Source organism: Carcharodon carcharias, chromosome 5 (assembly GCF_017639515.1).
Source record: "Carcharodon carcharias isolate sCarCar2 chromosome 5, sCarCar2.pri, whole genome shotgun sequence".
In the NCBI taxonomy this organism is placed as follows: domain Eukaryota; kingdom Metazoa; phylum Chordata; class Chondrichthyes; order Lamniformes; family Lamnidae; genus Carcharodon; species Carcharodon carcharias.
Genome location: NC_054471.1, coordinates 189,904,784 through 189,927,444, shown reverse-complemented (window position 1 = coordinate 189,927,444; position 22,661 = coordinate 189,904,784). Strand labels below are relative to the sequence as shown.

General features: G+C 43.7%; 1 protein-coding gene across 4 annotated transcripts; it reads left to right on the top strand.

Annotated features, from left to right (window-relative positions):
• Positions 1-10,898: 10,898 nt before the first annotated feature.
• On the top strand, positions 10,899-20,345 carry osr1 (odd-skipped related transcription factor 1). 4 transcript variants are annotated; one of them, XM_041188934.1, is made up of 3 exons: positions 10,899-11,049; positions 17,959-18,655; positions 19,046-20,345. In XM_041188934.1, exons 1-3 carry the CDS (start codon positions 10,938-10,940, stop codon positions 19,179-19,181), a joined length of 945 nt encoding a protein of 314 aa, XP_041044868.1. In that variant the 5' UTR covers positions 10,899-10,937; the 3' UTR covers positions 19,182-20,345. The 4 variants fall into 4 exon arrangements, with proteins under 4 accessions (XP_041044868.1, XP_041044870.1, XP_041044871.1 ...); XM_041188936.1 differs by lacking the exon at positions 10,899-11,049 and adding an exon at positions 12,044-12,100; XM_041188937.1 differs by lacking the exon at positions 10,899-11,049 and adding an exon at positions 13,837-13,933.
• The last annotated feature ends 2,316 nt before the right edge of the window (positions 20,346-22,661 follow it).

The following is a 22,661-nucleotide window of genomic DNA, read 5'->3' as shown; positions in this document are numbered from 1 at the left end:
GGCAATTAAAGGAGAGACGAGCAAGAATTCAGCTGTGGGACACTCAAAACAAAGGGTCTGGAGGAAATGAAAGGAGAAAAAATGTGAAGGGCTGAACTCTGGGTAGGTGAGACTGGAAGGAATCAATTGATCTGGATGAGTAACTGGGGAGACAATACGCAGAGGATTCAAATCTAGTGAAAGGAGTCAGACAGAAAGCACTCAGCTGCTGGTAGCTTAGTGATGTGCATGTAGTCATTTGACTATTGATATTTTGGAGTGAGGGTCCGGGGCAGGTGGTATGATTATCCAAACAAATGTCCAACTCCTAACTTGGTGGAGTTTATGGTGATGGTTGACTTCTTGGTGGTGTTATATTTACGCAATGCACAGATTAACATACATTCTCTTTAATCTGGTCGAAATCACTTTGTCAAACCATTCAGACCAGCGTACCATGGAGAGGCATCACCAAAATTAAGTTATCTTTCTTTGCTCATTAGAGTAGAAATCAGCAGATGGATGGTTTACCTTTTATAAGCTGCATCTTATTGTGTGATGCTGAAAATAGACCGTAACCCTCTAACATAGCTTATTTCCTGAGGCTGCAAATGAATAATGGTCCAAAGCCTTTAAAGCCAGCCTTAGAAAAATAAGTCTGAAGTTAATTTCGACTGTTTGCTATAACAAATAATTTGGGGTGTCATGGGGTTCAATAATTGAGTGTACAGTTTTTCCAATGGATTGGTAGGTAAATGCAACATTAAACAACCTCCCCTCCAATTTTACTTTTGCTGCGCGTAGTCTAATCGGTTAGGTGCGTAGGCCCTTTAAATCATTGGCGATGTTGCGCCCGTTTGGTGACTGAGTGGGGCTGACCTGTGTTCAGCCGTGCAGGGACTTCCAGATTGTAGCTGCGCAGCTCGGCGAGAACATCATCGGTAGGTGCAGAGCTGAGATGTAGCATGTTCAATCTCTAGTATGTTTCGAGTTAACCACATTAGGATGTTAATGTTCCAAGCGCTGGAATTCCCACCCAAAACATCTCTGATCTTTTTAACTATTGTTTTTTTTCTCCTTTAAGAGTGCTCCTTAAAACATTCATCCTTGGCCAAGCTTTTGGCATCTGTCTTGCTGGGTCAGAACATCCGAGGAGTGGCAAACACAGTCGGATTGCCACTCGGCTCCAACTTACTTACACTGGAATGCAGCTGCGTCTTTCTGAGTCCGTTCAACTCGAGCTGGGTGAGAAAAGTGCAGTGTAGCTATTCAGGAAACCTCTCAGTCGAGTGTAGCAGAATCAGGGGAAAGGAAACCCCTCACCCTCCCCCACACTTTATACAGCACTAGCTGCCATAAAGCAGGTAAGCCTAAGGTCCCAGCCACCTTGAGAAGCCAGGGAGAAAGTAAGTGTATAAGGTAAGTGGGTAGGAAGGGGACCAGATGGATTGGGGGAAAGGTCGGATGGTCAATCACGGGTGAGGGGGTGCGGCTAGGGTGGTCAGTCAGGGGGAATTGGGGGCGGTTGAGTGGTCAGTGGGGGCCAGGTGGAATCAGGAGGTGAGGGAAGTTGGTGGGTTCGGGGGATACTTGAGGGGATTGGGGAGGGGTTGGCGGGGTAGTTGGGGGTTTGGGGGGGATAGTCGAGCGATCAGAGTGCTAGTCAAGGGGTCAGAAGGGTAGCCGGGGGAATGGGAGATAGGCAGAGGGACCCTTGAGAGCTTGGGAGGGATCAGTACTATAGTTACCCAAGAGTTAGAAGTGGCTATTCTGGTAAGACAGTCAGAACCATCTGAAGTCTCCAATTTAAATCGGAGTTTCAGGTGGTTACCAGCGCATGATAGTTGTCTATTGGCAATTGCCATGCAATCCTTGCATGAGGGCTTCTGCGCTTGGTTCCCCAGTGCATCTTCTGGGGTACTTCTGAGGTACGACCCCCACCCCCTGCTCAGAGATCAGAATTTATGGGCCATTATCTCTTTATGTGGTTCTGTATCAATTTTTAAAGGTTCCCGTGAAGTGCGTTGGGAGGTTTTTCTTTGTTAAAGGTGTTATATAAATGCAAAGATTTGTTGTTGTTGATATAATTGGCCTAAGGGTGGGGAATAGCAGGCTTAGTAATGGATTTGATATGGAGATGACAATAGGTATGGTATATGATTGCCAAGTGTAGAATCCTGCAGTTCAACCCTTTATTCTACATAAATGTATCCTCCATGACATTACCTATCAAGCCAATGCTCAAATTGTGTTGTGTTCCTTCAGTGCATTGTGCTCCAGTCCTTTTCTGTCGTCCCATGCCTGTCACTATGTGTATTCTTGCTCTCAATCTGTCCGTGCTTCTTCTGCGTTTAACAGCATTAACAATCACTGCAGCAGGTTGTCACACTGCATCACAAACTGAGGGCTCAGATTGTCATATTAAGATGGGTAATAAAACAGTACATCAGGCTGATTAGGTTCAAGAGATAAGACAGGGAGACCTTACTGTATTCAACATTGAAACTGATGTTCATTATGAATTTAAATCAAATGGACTAATGAGTTTTACACTTACAAATATCTGCACTAGTTATTGTCATTACTACATATAAATAGAAAGCTGCACTATTCCTACTCTGCATACCCTGCCTTTACTGACATTGCTGTTTGAAAGAACTCTAAACCTATCAGGATGGTCATGCGATCATATTGGCTAATGAGAATGATAGAAAATGACAGTCAAGAATAGTCATGTGACTACTAATGACCAATGTCATTGTTAGAAAGTGGCAATAACTTTAGGAATGGGCGATTATTGTTGGCTTATCAGCTGGCTCAAACATGATTCAGAATAATAAAATTCATTTTAAAATATACTTCTCGGGTCTCCTGATAAATGTTGCTCTGTTTGAAGATCAAGGGTATTTTTCCATAAGATCGTTAGCAACTCAAGAGACAGTGGTTTACATTATGATTAAAGAATGCCCTTATTTACTGTAGTTGGGGAACTAGCAATGGTGGCGGGGCTAACAAAAATCTGTACTTTCAAACAGTCACCAAATTAAATTTCTGTTGTGCTTCAGAGCTGTAAAGACAAAGGTTCAATGGGCAGATGTTCAAATACCCCAATGATACAATGAGTAAATAACCAATGTAGCACCAAGCCATTCATATTCCATGTCTGATTCCCAATCTTTGCTCAGTTTACTGTAGTGGTGCAGGGATGGCAGCAGAAGTGGTGAAGGAGGAGAATTTTCTCCCCCCACCCCCCTCCCCCCTCCCCCAGGGAGTGCAAATGCTGAACACCAGATGAGAGTGGGATCAGGCTTAACTGTGACAGTTTCCATAGCATTAACATGGTAATACTCAATAACAGAGTTCACAGATGAAAATGTCCATAACCATGGAACACTACCACAGCAAGACAATCGACACATCGGGGGAAAAAATGATGCAAACAGGGAAATATAAAATAAACATAATATCCTGGAAAGATAATAAATTACCTGGTGTAAAAAGCCCCATATGTGATTGTTGTTATTTGTGAGATGTAATGTGTGTATACAATATTTTAGGACTCCCAGAACTGGAAATGAAACTGCAAGGTTACTACTCAAATCACTTGCTCTTTAGACAATAAAGAAAAGCATTCAAAAATCAGTTCCTAATTCTACCCAGAGCATCAGCTATGCAGAGAGTTAAATTTTGATGACAGGATTGGAGACAAATGCCATTCCTTTGTTGTACATGGGGTTGGAGATTTTCTTCTTAGAGAATCCACGAGCTGTTGTAGCAGATTTGCACCTGATCCTGCTATAATACTGGAGGAGAGTAACCTCTGAAACACACTGTTTACTGGAGGAGTGGCTGAAAATAGATCTGGTCAGTACTACTTAAATGAACAAAGCAAGAAAACGTATATCAAAGGCTATTACTCCTCCAGTGACAAAAGAAACATTTCCTTCAAATCGTTCACAATGTAAGGTTAAACTACTGTTCCTAAAATGTGATGTCCCTTCTATTGAAAGGCTGGTAAGCTCACCAAGTGCAATGTTATGGTGACAATTGTAGTTTTAACACTTGTTACAGATGTTTCTAAATCTATCGCACAGATTGCATACCTTAAGGCTTACAGAGGAAAACAAGTTGTGAGTGAACAATGATACTGAATTTATAAAATATTGGCATGGACAGGTATCTGGAGTAGACAAGAACTCCAGATACCTGTCCATGCCAATATTTTATAAATGTTTTCTCTCGACTGCCCCAATGCACTTCAAACAACCAATATTATATTTTTAGATTAGTATTAATTGGAATTTTTAGTCTTATTATTTATATTATCACATTGTTGTACACGAATGTTACACATTCCATTATAGCAGTCTTGAAGTATATTTTAAGTATGTAGAAAAAAACAATGGCAAATGTTTTTATTTAGAGTTAATTCCCCACTCTGTTCCACTGCCAGGGAACTATGTAAGGAGAAGTAAAAGCTCTGTTTGATTTAGCTCAATGGTGTTGTCAATATTAAAATCACATGCTAGTTATTCAAAACAAATGTTCCCAACACAGGTGTAAACATGCATGCTGGAAAAAAAGGCTTTGGTAATTTGAATATTGGTAGAAATTTGCTTGACTCTGATGGCTTATCATTACAGATAAATCTTAGTAACACATCTGTGGAGTTTTTTTTTGCCTTATGTATACTTGTGAAAGGAGTGAGGCTGGGCCTTAATATTTTAAGTGTTTTACAGGGCATGTTAATACACAATGACCATGAGCTCCCACAGTGTCATAGTAACCACAAGTTCATTATGGACCATGTCCATTCTGCTCCTTATGACTATTGCTAATAAGTTAGAAAGTACTTAATTTATGTTCTTTTCAGCTTCTTTCTCACTTGTTCTCTGTTATGCATTTTAAAAGTAAATTAATGCAATGGTGCAAAAACAAAAAATGGTCCGACTTTTAGGTCATAATGTAAACCGCTGTCTCTTGAGTTGCTAATGAGCTTACGGAAAAATACCCTTGATCTTCAAATGTAGAGAAAATTGACACCTAGTAGCGACTGCAAAACAATCTCATTATGAACAACAACTTCTATATGTATAACACCTCTAACATAATGAAACATTCCAGGATGCTTCACAGGGGTATTATAAAACAAAGTGTGACACCGAGCCACATAAGGAGTGTCAGATAAACAAAAGCTTGGTCAAAAATGTAGGTTTTAAGAAGTGTCTGAAAGGAGAAAAGCAAGGTAGAGAGGCAAAGAGCTGTGGGGGCATGGGTGGGTGGGGGGAATGGAATTCCAGAGCATTGGGAATTCCAGGACCATGGAACTGAAGGCACAGTCACCAACGGTGGAACAATTATAATGAGGAATGCACAAGAGGCTGGGATTAGAGGCACACAGTTATCTTGGACAGTTAGGAGATTCAGATTATGTCATAAACCATGAGAAGTAAAACTTGAATGATTTATGATATATTTTCATTTATTGGCATCTTATGACTATATTTGGTAAATATAGGTATCGACTGGACTCCGAGATGCAGCTTTTCCCTGGCCATCATTTCCTTGTACCACGTAATTTTTTTTAAATGTAGAATCCCAGGCACTCATGGAGATCATTTGTTCTATTTGTACAGGCCACCAAATACCGGGATGTTCACTGTAATATGCATGATCCTAAATATGATCCGAGGACGTTAGATATCCAGTAGTCACTACACATCAGCTCTCTCATCAGGAATTTCAAAGACATCTGCCTTTGTGACTTTGAATCCTGGGAGGGATTTGGCAACATTCTGGGGTATCTGTTATTTTTTCTAACATACACTGCAAAGCTCAAGAAGGTATTGGGCCTGCGTTTCTTTAGTCACCAATACCTACACAGTGAATGCTGATGGTCTTGATGGATACATTGAAGAAATGTTACGTACAAAATTCATGCTTAAAAATCGCCAGTCAGATTTAAAATTAATTTAGAACTTTTGAACTATGCTCCCCTTGAAGGGTGAACAAGACCAAAAAGAATGATTTGGTTTAAAACAAGATGAGTAAACCTCTCCCCAAATGTAGGACGAAAGATATCTCCACTAAGGGACGAATTAATGATCGTGGCGGTGAGCAGTTAATTGCAGGAAGGTACAACGTCTAGGGATACGTGTTTTTTTTTCTGTGGGAGAAGTTAATTAGCAATCCTCTAATTTTGTAGTTTTGTTTTCTTTAGTTTTGCATATAGGGAATTAAAAGCTAGATTGTCCTATGTCTGCAACAAATCGCACCGGGCACGACAGAGATCGGAAAATTGGCCAGAGAATACGCCGGAACAAGATTCCACCTGATTTGCTCCCTTTATATTAATGAAGGGGAAAGCTGTGTTGGGTGAAAGATTCAATTCCGACAGAAATGTACAACAACCCTGTATGTAAATCCAGCGCACTTTATTATACCCACCCAAAATGTTTCGTATAACAGGTGGGCGGTCTGATACTGCCGGCTGTATATCTCACCAAATTTGCAAGTTCTGTCTGTCTGGCTGAATTTTTTGGGTTTCAGGTGTCTGACCGGCAGAGTGCGCCGGTTGGCTTTCCATCCTGGTGGCGAAGCGGCGAGTGCGACACTCAGCCCTCACCAAGTTGCAGGGTGGCAAATAGATGCGGCTCGCCAGATCAAAACTGGCCCGTATTTGTCAACCCGTTGTGATGCTTTAAGCCATTTCAGCAACATTTTCAGAATGTTACTTAACTATGTGAAACTGTTACTTTGCTGTTGCTATACCGAAGAGAATTTAAACACAGAGTCACGGGACTCGGATGAATAGTCAATCGGGAGTTTTAAGTGTGTTGTGATTAACTAAGTGTTTGTTGTGACTAATGGATCTTTGCCACATCAGACCTTCATGGAAATACAGAAATGTGGGAGACCCACGGAATTCCTGGGATAACCAGCCCCTCTAGCTTAGTTTACCGGTACACAGTTACTCGTCGGACGCTTTCAGATTTCATTTTTTAATTGAATTGTTTAATGATTAACTTTCCTTTCACAGCTGCACTTAAACGGCATAAAAGGCAAGTACGCCAAAAGGTGTACGAAGTAGATGGATGGCTGTGGCCTCGTTGTGCGTTAATGCTATTTTACACAAGCTACATGGTGAATTCGAAGCCATTCTTTAAAATATGGAACTTGCGGTATATTTTAAGTACAGCAGCACGCGTATTGCAGCGTAGGCTATAGCCATCAAAGCCTTTGCAACGAAGAAATACTCTGACAGCGAGATTAATCCATACACATTTATACCAATACTCACCTGGTCAGTTTGGCGCGTGATTAGAAGATATCTTTTATATATATATATATATATATATATACATACAAATGTGTTCTGTTTAGGCAGGCCAAAGGGGGTGATTTAAGGTATTCAAACTTCTATGAGTTTTATCACGTGCGAACGGTTCTATATCTTGAAATTTTCGAGTGAAGGCGTTTGATCATGAAATGGAGACCATAAGATGTAACGTTGAGTCCCTGCTATTTCGCATGGCCAGAGGGCGGCGCGTTCTGTTCGTGTTGGAGGAGCTGAGCTGCGGTCTGGATGGCTGGCGCAGTTCAATTTTTACCGGCGACCAAGAAACATTTTTTTCGGGATCCTCTGAAGAGGTTTTACAGCTGTAAAATGTGCAGTGGATTCTGTTATTGAATACGCGCTGATATCGTATTCGATCGCAATTACCGATAAGTAGGAACACTTCGCTTTACTCTTAAGAAAAAAAAAGTGTGGAAACATGCGCGCCAAAATAGTGTGAAATCCAATGGTCCAATAATGGCTGGAAAAATATTAAAAGGACATTTGGCCCCGTTTGACAATCTCACTACCTTCGATGCACAGTGTATTTCTTGCGCTAATTATTATTATATTTTTAAGCGGTTTGTTGGGCTTAAAATGAAACTACTTTCTGATTTGAGTGAATTGGTTTCAGTGAATTTTGACAAGAAGGTGAAAAGAAAGGTTGTGGAATGGTTACTGAACAGAAACGAATGGACTATCATAGACTGCATATTTGTGTATTTACAATGGCACAAGCATTCATCATCACTGAAATGCTTCTAGTGCAAGAGTAAGCGTTAGATACCGTGCTGTTCCCCTAAAAGCCGGATTTATTTTATTCATTACACTGTTGCTTACTTACAATTCTAGATTTGACACCGACCGCAAAACAAATTAATAAAAACATTCCGCGCCTTTGGAATGACGAAATCCTCTGAGTAATAATATTTAAACAAATAAAGTCCAATGTATAACTAACTGTAGCTGTTTAATTTGTCTCCATTGTAACTTGGATGACAAACTGAATCACGGTATAAAGAGCTGCAACATTTTGTGCGCGCTGTTTGCCCCGAGTTTCCGAGTCGAGGTGCCGTCTGTATACTTACGTTAATTGTACGAGGTTTACTACATTCTAGAATGGTTTGTTTTGCATTGTAACTAAAACAACAAGTTATTATGTTACAGGAAAACCGAATGGGCCCTGGTTGTGTGTAAAAAAAATGTTGATGTAACGAACGTTGTATCGTTTTTTTTTTTCAAATTTCCGATGTTTTAATAAATGTCAGAATAAAGTACCCACAAGAGTCTGAACGAATGGACCATCAGTCATGAGAGGGAGACTGGTTGTCCACGTGATGGTACCTCACGTGAAGGCAGAATAAAAGCTCACACGTCTAAAAGCTCACTCCTCAGCTAAAGGGCGCATCTCGTGTCCCCTTCACACTAACACACCATTAATACTTGTTCCATTTTCACGGGTCACAAGCATTTCTCATCATTTCCTCTGCACAACGAGGTTTTCAATAACCTTCCTTCTTTAGGTCGGTCCCCGGGGAGGTTTGGAAAGCAAACTTTTATGTACATGTGTACAGGCTTTGATATTTCCTTTCGCAAATCTTAACATTTCTAGCTTCAAGCTAGATGGTTCGATACCTGGTGTGAGCAAGGTATATGAAGAAAGCGGGAGTTTGGCTTTCAGCTGTCGGCCCATTGCCCTGGGTGGGAACGTGGATGCTCAAGTGTTTGGAATGGTGGCCATCGTCCTGAATTAAACCAGGCGCACTCTGCTCACTGGATGAGTCAGTCTCTTCATTCCTTTTAGATGTGAGAGGAGCTGTCGGGGTGGGTTTGGGGGGGGGGGCGGGGGCGGGGAAACCGCCCTCTTTTTATCTCCACCACATCCCGCTGCCGTTACTTTATTGAAGCTTATAGGGTCTTTTCTTTAAATAATTTGGAAGGGAACAAAACAAAGTCAACAAAACCAGGGCAAAACAAAACGGGATGAAGATGGGGGAATTGGGGGGGGGGGGGGAAATATGGAGCCGGGAAATAACAGACGAGAGCAGCAAATGAATGAATGATGGTGCCCGAATCGTTGTGCGGGGACTGGGAGAGTCACAGGAGAGTCAGCAAGAGAAATGCCTCCAGATGTCAGACTTAAAGCAGCACTGTCCTCCCTTAATTGTTGTATTGACCCTAACATTTTAAACGAATCCAAACGCATTAAAGAGCTTAGTATGAGGGTTTCAGATAAGCTGACGCATCAATCATTATTAAAGAGCCCACAGTGCCTACAAGAATATTGCCAGCACTCAAAGGAAATGTGTGGTTTAGATTTCATCAACTAAAATGCTTTTTTTTTCTGTTATATTTTACTAACTGCGCCCAGTTTTTTAAAAACAATTCCACTTGATGTGAAAGGAGGAAGTTGGGATTTGTCCTTTGCTGTCGGGGAGAAACTAAAAGACCCTGTCACCTGTCGAAAAAGAGATGCTCGAGCAAGATTTCTGTACCAGTTGTGGAGGTTTCTCCTGGGCTGGAACTGGACATGTTAGGATTAATTTTACCGAGCAATAGGCTGTTACCTTTCCACGTATGCTTTTTTTTTTCATTTCTGAGGCACCTTATGTTGCAGAGCTAATAGTGCTTACAGCTTCCCCTCGTATCCAACCACAATCAAAAAGTCCTTTTTATGTTCGTTCTTGGTCGATCAAATTGCTTTGAACAGATCTGACCATCTCCTAGGAGGTGTCAAAGTCCTCCCCTCATAGCTTGGTGCGAGAAATGAACTGATGGTTTCAGCGGATTCTTAAAATAGCCCAGTTATCATGTGTGCAGCCACCAAGGTCAGAATCTACTGTCTATTCCATTGGACTGGTAGCCTGGGCGTGCTCTTTCTGCATCTCTCTCTCTCTCTCTCTCTCTAGAAAGACGCTGCACATTTGCTTTGAATTAAGTTAACAACAACACACCAGAGAGAGAAAAAAAAAGCATTCATGTGTCGTTGTCCAAAGAGTTAGGAAACATGCTACTTCTGTTTAGAAAGTTTCCCTTTCGGGCTCTCAAGCCTGAAGCGGCGCTGAGATCTCCAGCCCTGCTTTCCACCCCCACCACACCACCCCCGCCCCCCTCCCACCCCCCGGCCACGCTGTGAACTTTGCTGTAAGTTTATTGACTTTTGCTGTCAAAAGTTGGTGGGGCTGGCTGGCTGCGCAGTGCGCCTGCGCCGTGCCGGGGGATTTCTCGCAGGACTCGGTTGAAATAGGAGGTGGTTCGAGGGGTCTGGAGGAGTCAGTCTCTGATCGGCATCTCCCACCGAACACCAGGCAAAAGCTCTGCCGTGCAAGGGACATCTGACACGGCCCCCGCTCGCTCTTGCCTGGCAACCACCACCAACAACCCCCCCCCCACCCACCCACTCCCTCCCTCTTCCTCCTCCTCCTCCTCCCCCCCCCACCCCACTCCCCACTGACCTCCCCCCCTCCTCCTCCTCACTCCTCCCCACCCCTTCACCAGCACCAGCTGCTGCCTCCCCCACCCCCCCTCTCCCCTCTCCTTCTCCCCCTCCCCACTTACACACCCACCCACCCACCCACCCACCCACCATTCGCCGCCGCAGTGCCAACTCCGAGCTCAGAGCATGCCAACTTGGGTATGCGCTTGTGCCACAACCTCCGCCTGCTCGACATCTGCCACTAGTTCCAGCGAGAAAGCGGCGACCCTGGCAGCGGCCGAGGAGGTGCCCGTCTCAGGTAATCGCACTTGTGGCCTCTTACTGGTGGCTTTGTAACCAGGGCAAACGGGAGGGGAAGGGGAAGGGGAAGGGGAAGAAGGGAACGTGCCGGACGCTGGAGTTTCAGAAGCAACAGCTTCTCGTTTCATATTGCGCGCTGTTAATTAGACAAAATTTAATTGGATTTTATTTTTATATGTATATATATATTAAAACCACCGGATAACCCTCATTAGCCGAGCGGCTCTGGGTATGTAAATCCACTTTTGGGTGACATTTTACACCTTCTGTTCTGTGTTCGTGTGAAATAAGTTGAACATTTCCATTTGAAAGCCCGAGTAACGTAACTGTGTTGGTGTGGGAGTTTGACTGTACACGGAGCGGTGAGAATGATTATTCGGAAACTGGTTCAACTTGAACTTAGCATAAGCAAACGCTTGTGCTGACACCAGAACTCCTCCCCACCGGCAGTGGAACACACTGCCAGCCCGAGCGCTCCTTCAGCAGCCTGGGTGTACGCACCGAGAACGCGTTGTAATTTCCCCCCCCCCCCCCCAACTTCACCCCCCCGGGCTTTGAGCTGGGCGGGTTAACGGAATCTTTCTCCGATCCACCTAACTCTTCGCTGGGGGTCTAAACTGTCTTATGCTGGGTGGAGAATTCTCTTCGCACATTTTGATGAGTAGATGTGCTTCGACTTGGACAGTGCTCGGATCGAACACGTGCAGGGATCCACAGGCTTGCAGAGCAATCGCATGCGACCCACCTCCAGTACACCTGAACCCACTCGATCCCCACAGTGTGCGGGGGCTGGGTTAACCGAGCAGGGCTGTATGTACACTGTGCACTGCCGAATTATTGAAACTCCCACCGCCCCTGACCCCCGAACTCCCCCCCCCCCCCCACCCCCCCCATCGCTATTTGGAAGTGGCGTTTGATATTTTTTTAACCCAACTCGTTTAAGTGCAGCCGCTGGTGCAGTTCGAACCAATACAACCTCGAACAGCGGACTAGCTTAGCTGAAAATCGAGTCGGACTATTGTGTTGTTCCCAGCTGTTTCCGACGCAGGGTATAGTTTACTCCTATTAATTTTAATGGGATGCATTTAATAAGGGGCTCCAGGGCGGTTAATGAGACTTGTTAACAGGGTTAAACACGCGGAGCACGATGTATTCCCAAACTCCCTTCCGTTTATTTCCACAGACACAACTTTTTCGACATGCCACTTCAGACAATAAAATACATCATTTTTTTTTAAAGAAAAAAGGGACGGGAGAAGCGAAATGTTGAATTGGCGGAACTTGCAAGCGCTGTCCGTTTTTAATTTCGTTTTGCATATGCGTTGTTCGCATTGTTAGCTAGCGTTAGAAGTCCAGCTGTATCACATTGGTCAGTACCCGCCAATCGTGTTGTATTCCCGTGCGTTTTAAAAGCTGAACGATATTCTGACCCACGAATGAGGGTGTTAGTGTGCGGACAAGATGACAGGGACCTGTCATCATCACCCTTTTATGTGGCTAGCGTGATCCTCCTTTTATTCTGGAGAACAAAGATTGAATTTTAATTGAAAGGCCCCAAATATTCAATTTCTTACAAAAAAAATACGAAAGAACGGAAGATTGCCGAATGGTAAGTTTGTGGGCCCTTAGCATCTTCACACACGGTTCCCCCCTAAAACAGACTGTAATCCCTAAAGCACAATAGAATCCGTCAAGTATAGATGAATATTGCAAGAGAACTCTCTCTCTCTCTCTCCCCCGAAATTTGGATGTAAAACAGCTAAACCGCTGAAATCTGGCCAACTACTCTCCATCGTCCTGTCCACAATAGATTAAAACATTTCCCATACGCATTCCCCTTAAAAAGCTAAGTCATCCGCACTTTACATGTTGAAGCTGTTTGTTTGTCTTACTCGGTGTATTAATCAACTGTGCTAGCTGAAAAGTGCTCTGAGCGCTTCTATTCTCCAAACAGTGTACTGATTGTGATATTGTGATAATCCGATGAATAATGACGCCCGCGAAGCATTTTGGACGTTGATTTAAGAGCAAATATTGATTGATATCTCGCAGGGCGCCCAACCTTCCAATATTGCTGCGTTCAATTGACAAGTGCCTTTCTTATTAGGCTGACGCTGCGGCGGGGTGGGTGGGGGGAATACTGCACGGGTCTCAGAGGGGGGCTTGTACTGGGCGGGCGGAATTATCAGCGGAGGGGAAGGGATTCTGGACAGATGCACCCTTTCAAGTTTATGACCCGATTTTTGTCGAGTAAATTTATCTTGGCAGAATGAAGTTTGTTTCGATAGGATGTCAGGCCACAAGTGGGTCTGTTCTCAATTACTCAGCAACCAGCCTTTGCAGTTTCTTTTTTTAAAAAGGGCAGTGGTATTTTATTGCGATCGGGGGGAGAGATAACGCGCCACTATCTGCTGTAAGGTGAAGATAACGATCGCTTTAGATTAACGGAAAGCCCCGCGTCAGTTGGCCGGCAAGGTATCAATTGTATCCGTCACAAACGAATTTTGGCCACGGTAACTTAAAACGAGGTACTGCACTGTTTCCTCGATAGCTGGCAGCTGGCGGGGGGTGGGGGGGGGGAGATGCAGAACCGACTTGGGCAGACCGCGTCTGCCTCTTGCAGACCCCAACATTAACATCGCCCGCTGTAATTGTTTCTAGGGGTGTACTGGGTTTCAATTGGGGAAAATATGTTCCAGGAGGGACCAGGGGCTGCTCATCACACTGGGAGGGAGTTGGGTCATATTTTAACACGCCTCCCCTTTCTTTACCTCACCTACATTCACGCTTCGCTCCATTGAACGCTCCGAGAAGCCACCGACTCGGATTCGCTAACCTTTCGGGCATTACACCAACGAGCAGCTGCAAAAAAAGCTGGAGCGGTCAGTGCACTGTCCATCCTGTTGCTATATGTGTGTGTGTGTGTGTGTAATTCTTGCTAAGCTTCTGAAAATGAAAGACAAGCAGGATATAGTTGTTTATTGCACGAAATGGCCTGGATATAAATACAAGAGAAATCAGGTGGTATATTGGATCACGTTGATTCGTTTTGCGACTGCGGTTCCCAAAATCCTGTACGTTTTTTTAAAAAAAATACATTTTTCGGGGAGCAGGTGCTGAACAGAATCAGCCTCCCATCCTCTGCTGAAAGGCCTAGTTTATTCGGCCTAATTGCCTGAGCTCTCCCACCGTCTCTGAGTTTGTTCTCTCTTCCCGATAGTTTAACAAAAGCGACCAAACGATTTCGGTTCTCTGGATTCTCAGGCCCAGCTAGGAATCCAATCCTACGTTTTGTGGTGGTCTCATTTTGTCGTGGTGAATGCACCTTTTCGCATGTTGTGTATCGAAATGTAATTGTCAAAGTTTAGGAATCTCTATGCTAAACATTGGGAGATAAGTTTGCTTGCTGGTGATTTAAGAGTTCTGTAATTATTCGGGTTTCGGATATTTATTTTGAGCATGTCGGATGCAGTGTATATATGACCCAGTTCACCGTCCTGTAAAATGCGCGATTCAGCTGCAGGCTTCTTGAAAGCACATTATTTTGGCGTTCATTTTCTTTTAGAAAGGACGTTATTATGTGTTGTAGAACAAACTCAGACTGCGCCTTAGTGAGATGTTGCACTGAATGGTGCATTTACATGATTGTAATACATTAGAACCCGGATACTGTTCACTCAAATGGCAAACAATGTTTTATGATCGTAGTTCCTGTGTACAGTATAAATAATTTCTGGCTCTATATTATTTTAGAGATTTTAACTACTTGCCTCTCGTGGTTTGGTTGTACGATTAGCGACTATCTTTCGGGTCGGTCAGATTGAATCTGTGCAGTTGGCGAGGTGTCTTTGGAGAGGCGCTGATATGGAGGATCTCCTCCTGTCTCGGACTTTGAATTATTTGTGCATTTAAAGCCTTGCCTTTAGTCCAACGGACTGAGTTTCACTTTCCCACATCTTTTATTCTGGCTCTCTCTGGTTTCCTGGGTCGCCGGTACTCTCATCTAGAGAAAATTATTTTTTTAAATGTTCTGTTTATCCCTAGGTTTATCATACTTTTAGGTATGTAATATATTGTTCTATTGTATATATATATAATATCTATATACAATACGCGTGTATATATATATATATATACAAACGCACACCGTTTTTCTAGTTTCAGTGGGAATTACACTTCCGAATGTATTTGTTGATGCAGGAGATATGAGATGATATTCTTTCTATTGGCCCCCAGAGACCGTACGCAAACGCTATTAAAAGCTAAGCCAATACGTAATGTTCCCTGCTGCTCATCTCACTATTGCTGCAGATGCCAGTACATTCGAATGAATATAACTCAAACAGATTTCAGTCGTTTTGTAAAGACCCACCTGTATCTGAACTGAAATGTACAATTCAGTTCGAAAATGCTCCAATAAATTAAAAGGGACACTTGAAAGATTCGGCTCTTTAAGGACCACCGACCCATTTTTCTGCTCTTTCGCATCCCGTTTTCGCACACGGCGGTACTGTAACAGATGAATAGAGACAAATTATGATTTTTTTTAAAAAAAAATCATTTAAATGCGGTTTGTGTTTATATTCCGAGACGCGGCAACAGAAAAAAAAACTCGCGATCATTTTTTTCACCCAAGGCTCCGCTTGTAATGTTGTGACACTTTTGCAAAGAAATTGAGTGCAGGAATAATGATGCGCTTCGCCTTAATTAAAGCACAGGACAGATGTTTATCGTGATATTAAATGAAGTCACGTCGAAGCCTATTGTCGGGACACAGATTCATATGATTTACGTTTGGTTTTTTTTACTGATTTTTTATGCATCCAGGATAAATTTCGATAAAGTTTGATATACGTGACATGCTCTAAATATTTGATCAAGTCCATATAAATGATTGATGTAGTATAACGTCGTTTGCCTCAATCCTGTTAACACTTTTATGACAGCTGTAATCACTAGCAGAGCACCTTCCTCAGTTTCCGAATGTTACAATTCAGTCATGAAATAAAATTAGTCCTTTAATTTCGACCAATTACTGTTACTGTAGGAGCCAATGACATCGGATTGGTTGCGAGACTAAAGGATAGGTTAACATAATAGAACCTAATCAGCAGCTAATATAATTACACTTACATAACCCAGCACTGGAAGTTCTTTCATCGCACATACGTTGACAAATTACCCGTGACTAGCGGCACTGAGCGTTATCTTGCTATGACCGTTGAGAGTTAAAGGAGATTTCTGGTGTGACTTTTCTTACCAACACGAATTGAAAGTCTCACCAATTAGCAAAGCCAATCGTAGCGAAATGTCACTGTGTTTTATTCCGGGTCACTGCAGAGGAATTCCACATGATGTCAGTTCGCTTGGTTTGCCAATTGGTTTTAAATGATTTATACCGATTACTTGTTCTACTTCCCTTATTATGCGTTTCGCTCCGTCTTTGTTTTGTTTCGTGAAGTAAAACGTAAAGTTGGCGTTAAGTGGGAAAGCAAGCTAACCTTAACGGTTCTTTCACAAACGACCTTTAAACAAAACAGTGAGTACTAACTGTTGCCTCCTGAGAGAGAGTGAGAGAAAAAAATCTGCAATAACTGACGGGATCTTTCTAATGATCCGAAGTAAGAGTCAATTATTTCTGCGGCATGACCCTAAACCACTAAATCCCTGGTGAACCCAGGACCAGAAAATGCTAATTACTTACACCTCACCTTATTTTCGCCGATTCACTTTGCGTCAGGTGCCCCAAGTCACCGTCGGAAAGTAAGAACAGCGGAGCGGCATACGGAGCACCTGAGACACCAACCATATCGGCTGACCAGGCTGCTCGGGTAATTCGGATCGGCGACTGACCGTGAACCGGGTATTCATTTTTTTATTCGCCCGTTTCAGGGTACATGAGAGGGGAACAAGAGATGTAAAAATCAGAACTAAAGCTCGGTAAGCAGGATGGGCCCGTTTTACGTAACATTTGACGCTACAACAGCAACGGGATTTCGACCATGTTACGAACTGTTGGTCAAACAGAACCAGGGCATAAATGTGCCTTCCAGGAGGCTTGTCCTTTTGATGTGTAACCGCGGTTAAAGGTTACCAGAAATAGGCGAGCCGACCCAATGCCCACGTGCTGCTTCTTTTACTCCTGTTGTGACATTGCTGGGACTGGCGGCAGCTAACGGCGATGAGAAATAAGGATTAATAATAATTTGAAAAGGGACTTTTTTCTACTTTTATCGTTGACAGGTTTATTGTCCTTTATACCTGCAGATTTATTTTGTCTTTATTTACAAGGCCGAAGAATGTGTTTTTTTAAAAAATATATTAGAATCCACGCTGTGCACCTCAGTAACATTCGGAGAGATCAGATCATTCACTCCCATTATAACCAAGAACGGAAAAGAATATTCAGGCTCTCTGTCGAGGAACTTGCACGTAATCTTTCTAACTAAGGTCACGTTTATTGATGGCTTTTGTTACGGTGGGAGGCTGAGAACGCATTAATTTCGCCTCATTCTAAGACCACATCTGAGGCACTATACTTGCCTTCCGCAGTTTTCCACGAAGGGTTAATAAACAATGTTGTGGTGGGCGGTCGGCTGGAATCGCTGTTTTGACTGGGGTGGGGTGGGGTGGGGGGGGGGTGGTGTTTGCGGATGGCTTGTTCTGTGGGAAGTGGAAAGCAACGATTGCTCAGAAACAAGATGCAAGCTTGCGTCTGGAAAACATCTTTACACTTTATCAGTAGGGCACCATATCCAGTTAACTGTTGTATTGTACGTTTTATGAGGTGTGTGTGTGTGTGTGTGTGTGTTAAAGTGGAATATCCCCGTTGTCATATTTGAGAGTCAATTGATAAGAATGCACGTCACTGCATCACTCACTGCATTCGTTTTGTCTTTGTACCCAGGTTTCTGCAAGTTGGCAAGTTCTCCTGCAACCCAAGTACCACCTGTGAGCACCATGGGCAGTAAGACTATTCCGGCTCCCGTGCCTATTCATCCATCCCTACAATTAGCGAACTATGCATTTCTCCAAGCTTCCAACGGCATCCCCACTCCTTCAGACCAACTGCACAACCTGTATGGCTTCAGCACCCTCCACACTGTCCATCTCCACCAGTGGACCCTGGGCTATCCTCCGATGCCGCTGCCCCGCTCCTCCTTCTCCAAAGTGCCTGCTGTTTCCGCTCTGGTGGACACTCGGTTTCAGCTGCCCACGATCCCCATCTTCCCCCACGTTTTCCAACCGAAACAAGAGTCCAGCAGTGTTCCGAACAAGACAAGACCCAGGTTCGACTTCGCCAATTTGGCCATTGCGGCTACCCAGGAGGACCACCCTAAGCGTGGGCAAACTGACGGACAGTGTTCCCCTTCAGCCATTGGTTCCCTGCTCGACGCCACCAAGTTGTCGCCGGAGAGGAAACCCACCCGGGGGAGGTTGCCGTCCAAAACCAAAAAAGAATTTGTCTGTAAATTCTGTGGGAGGCACTTTACCAAATCTTACAATCTCTTAATACACGAAAGGACCCACACCGACGAGCGGCCTTACACGTGCGACATTTGTCATAAGGCATTTAGGAGGCAGGATCACCTCCGTGACCACAGGTAAGAGGACACTGATTTACCGGCCAGGCCCCTTGTACTGGCACACTCTCACCCCCTTCCAACTTCCTTACCTTAATGCTTGCTCATAACGCTATCCGGTTGGTTATAGAGTCTGGATTGTAAGAGCAGAGAATCTGAATCGAATCCGTGAGAATGACTATGTTGGTTCGAGTGACTTTGCAACAATCAGTTGTGAGTGACATTTAAGCAGTGTGTGATCCCTGAGTGCGAATGGTTAGTTATTGGCGAAAATATTCAGATCAACCGTTTGCCCAGTGAGTTTGTTATATTGAATATGATGGTCGATAGTTATAGCAAAGGCTACTCCAAGCTCGGTTAATTTTGAAGACAATTAACGTATTTTTTTTTTCTTCTTCTTCTTGAATTTAGATACATTCATTCCAAGGAAAAACCCTTCAAATGTCAAGAATGCGGTAAAGGATTTTGCCAGTCCAGAACATTAGCTGTTCACAAAACACTGCACGTGCAGGTAAAAGAGTTGAAAACCTCTAAAGTAAAATGCTGAACATAGTGTCTGCAAACAGGACTCAGAGTGGAACCGTGAGGAAAAAGCCGATAACACGGACCTACCTGTCAAACTTAGAGACAGCATAGACTATATCCACTCCGCTGCTGTTCTTTTCTGTTATTTTATTCCAATACAGATTTTCTGCGGGATTCTGCTATGGGAAGACTTGTGTCGTTTTCTCAGTCTGAGCAAACAAACAAACAAACAAACAAAACAAAAAAAAAACCCTTGTTTCGGTAGATTGTCTCTTGAAATGAAGGGCGGTTGAACTGTGTCGCCCTTCTTGATGTCCTCCGCCGTGAACTTGGAGTTGGAAGGTGATGCTTTGTCTTCTGTGTTTAACAGGGATCTCCGCACAAATGCCCGACGTGTGGCAGAATGTTTAATCAGAGAAGCAACCTGAGAACCCACCTCCTTACTCACACTGACAGAAAACCTTACAACTGCCGTCAGTGTGCCAAGATTTTCCGGAGAAACTGTGACCTGAGGCGCCACAGCCTCACCCACAATCTCAGAAACAACCCAGAACTCCAAAAGTCTGCAATGTGTGGATTTAGAGACTTTAGTTGAGTTTATTAGGCCTGATTGTCCCAAAGTTTAGGGTGTGTGGGATGGAATAATTACCAAACCGCAGCTAGAAGCCAAAGAATCAGAGCGAGAGAGAGAGATAAAGAGAAAGAGAGACAGAGAGAGAGAGAACATTGTGAAGACTTTGCGTTGTTTGAATGTATGAGGAACATCTGATTTAGGATTGAGGGGTCGGTTTCATCTCTTGTGTATGGGAAAAGGAAGACATGGGTGATGTTACTATAGGATACGAGCTGAGTCCCGACACTTCAGCTTTGTGAGGTGAAAATCTACTACGGCAAAAACAATAATAATAATAGTGCATCAATAGACCACGGCTGGATGGAAAACTGCTTGTGAACTGCATTGCGTGAAATATTGCAGTAAGACTGAACTCATTGCTAAACCCGTGCGGCACATTGTTATGCAATATAACAACATTCGAAACTACATTCCAATCGGCGGGGTTTTTTTTTAAAAAAAACACAAATTGTTCTTTGTAAATGTTTTTGGCACTTTACGCTGTTTTTTTATTATTTCCATGTATCACTGGATTTCTAATCTTTTTAAACGAATAAATTGCCATTTTAGGCAGTCCACTGACCTTTCCTTTACTTCAGAACGATACAAACACGTTTTCTTTCAACTCCAAGACGAAATCATGTTCCATTTCTGCCTCCTTCAGAGGGCCAAGCAGTTTGGTAAAGGCGTGAAAACACAGGAAACCTACTCACAAACCTAAGCCTGCTCTCTTTACAAAGAGACCCAATATTAGATCTGGGCCGCTGTTTGTCACCACCCACCCCCCCCCCCCATAGCCCCCTGCCCCCTCAGCCATTTCGGCTACCTTCATTGATACAAAACATCATATCTCTTCTTTTTTTAAAGATGTTTATTGATGCCTTAAAACGTGTCTTACTGAAGGACCAGTCAGTCAGTTGCCTCTTGTGCTGTGGCCTTTATGGTGCGGGGGTCTCGCGGGGAAAGTGCTATATCCTTCATGTGGAAAGTAAAGGCTTTCGCTTTTATCTCGGCCACATATTTCAGGTCACCGCCTGACCAGGCGGGCCCGATGGCCTTGGGGTGGGGGTTGGGGGGTGGGGGGGGGGGGGTGTGGAGAATGGGACTTTCAGGCACGAAAAATCTACACTGCTGAGAGAGCAGGAGAAGCACCACCACCCCCCCGCCCCACTCACATCTGTAAATGTAGCTCACACACCAGCTACAAGCACCGGCTGAATGGGATTGACTTCCGAAACCGGCAGCACACATTTCAAAAATAATAAAGTCAGATCGCCCCTTGGCTATAATGTCTTGTGTTGCATTTCAGCTTCGGTTAAAAAAAAAATCGAAGTTTCTCTCTCTCTCTCTCTAAACTGTTCTTGCCTCTCCTTTCCGTTCATATTAAAACAAAGCCACTCCTGCCTTCTTGTTCGCTGGAGAATTCAATTAAACGAATCCAGCCGCCCTGGATTATGTCGGTTCGACCAATCTTTAATTGTTTTTTATACCCTGGTGACGATCGCCCTTCACTGTTCGCAATGTTTTATGCTTACTCGCCTTTTAGGAACCTTTAGCCGCTCGGTCACATATTAACACTGGATAAAGTGGGGCGGCGGTGGGTGGGGGGTGGTTAGATCTTTCTTTATACCTGCCCGACTGCTAGGTAGTCAGCCGAGTCAGGTCGCCACTACGGGCAGCCAATGTGGAAGCGATTGCCGGACTCTCAAGCAAGGGTCGACTCACAAACCTCCTTAGACATTGACGTGAACTACATGAACGGTTGTGCCAAAAACGCACCGGGTACCTGCCCTACACAGACACACACACACACACACACACACACATCACGGGCACCTAGTGTAGCCCAGAATTATTTTCCTCTATTCCCCCACCCCCCAAACTCCTGCACGGACATGACTTGCCTCTTGCACATACCAGCTTCGAACCAATAACTGGAGTAAACGCCCCTTGAAGGGTTTACACCCAAAATTCTGACCTTGTCCCTTTTTTTTTGCGGCACAGACGTGTGTTTCCAGCACGTTCTATTTTTGTTTCAGATTTCCAGCGTTCGCGGGTTTTTTTTGTATGTAAGTTACTTTTTTTAGTTCTCTATTCACGTGGGCCCGGCTGGAAACCCAATCCCAAGACCTTGCGGAGAACACACACAGCAATGAGTAAATATTTAGAGAGGCAGCAGCCACATTTTTCACGGTGTTTAGACTTCCCGCGGGTGTAGGTTGAAAAATAATGAGGACCGAAGGATGCATAAGGCATTTACTTTTAAGCGCATTTTGACACCGTGTTGGACGTGACTTTTTTTTTTGGAACCAAAGACACTAAAGTTGTAGGGTAGGCACACACTTCGTTGCAGGGACAGGGCTCTTGAGAGTGCAGGATAACAGGAGGCTCAAAAAGATTAGTTAACTCACGAATCGTTGCTTCCATTATTCCTAAAACTTAGGTTTAGGTTTTAAAAGCAGGTTGGTTTTAAAGTGGAAGTGCTGGAAAATGTGCAATTGAAACATGAATGCTAGATGCGCATGGGGAAAAAAAAACCGTCTGACGCTTTGCTTCGTCAGAACTGAAAGGTTAACTTTCCCTGCCTGACTTTTTTGTTTGAACTTGCTGATTGACCTGCTATGTGTATCCAATTTTTCTGCTTTTCATTTTGGGTTTCAAAAGCTTGTGGAATATATAAGATGATAGCGCAACTACCATTATTAAAAATAATCAAACCCTGCACTCCGTGCTTAGCAAGGTGAAATGTGTCAGCTGTAGGCAATGAAATGTTTTTCTTCCCCCAGATTGGACACTGGATGTTAACACTAAACATTCTTACATAACTATAGTAGAGGCCAGATGCAGAACAGCGCTTATTCTTTCCTCAGAGCAATGACGTGAAACCCC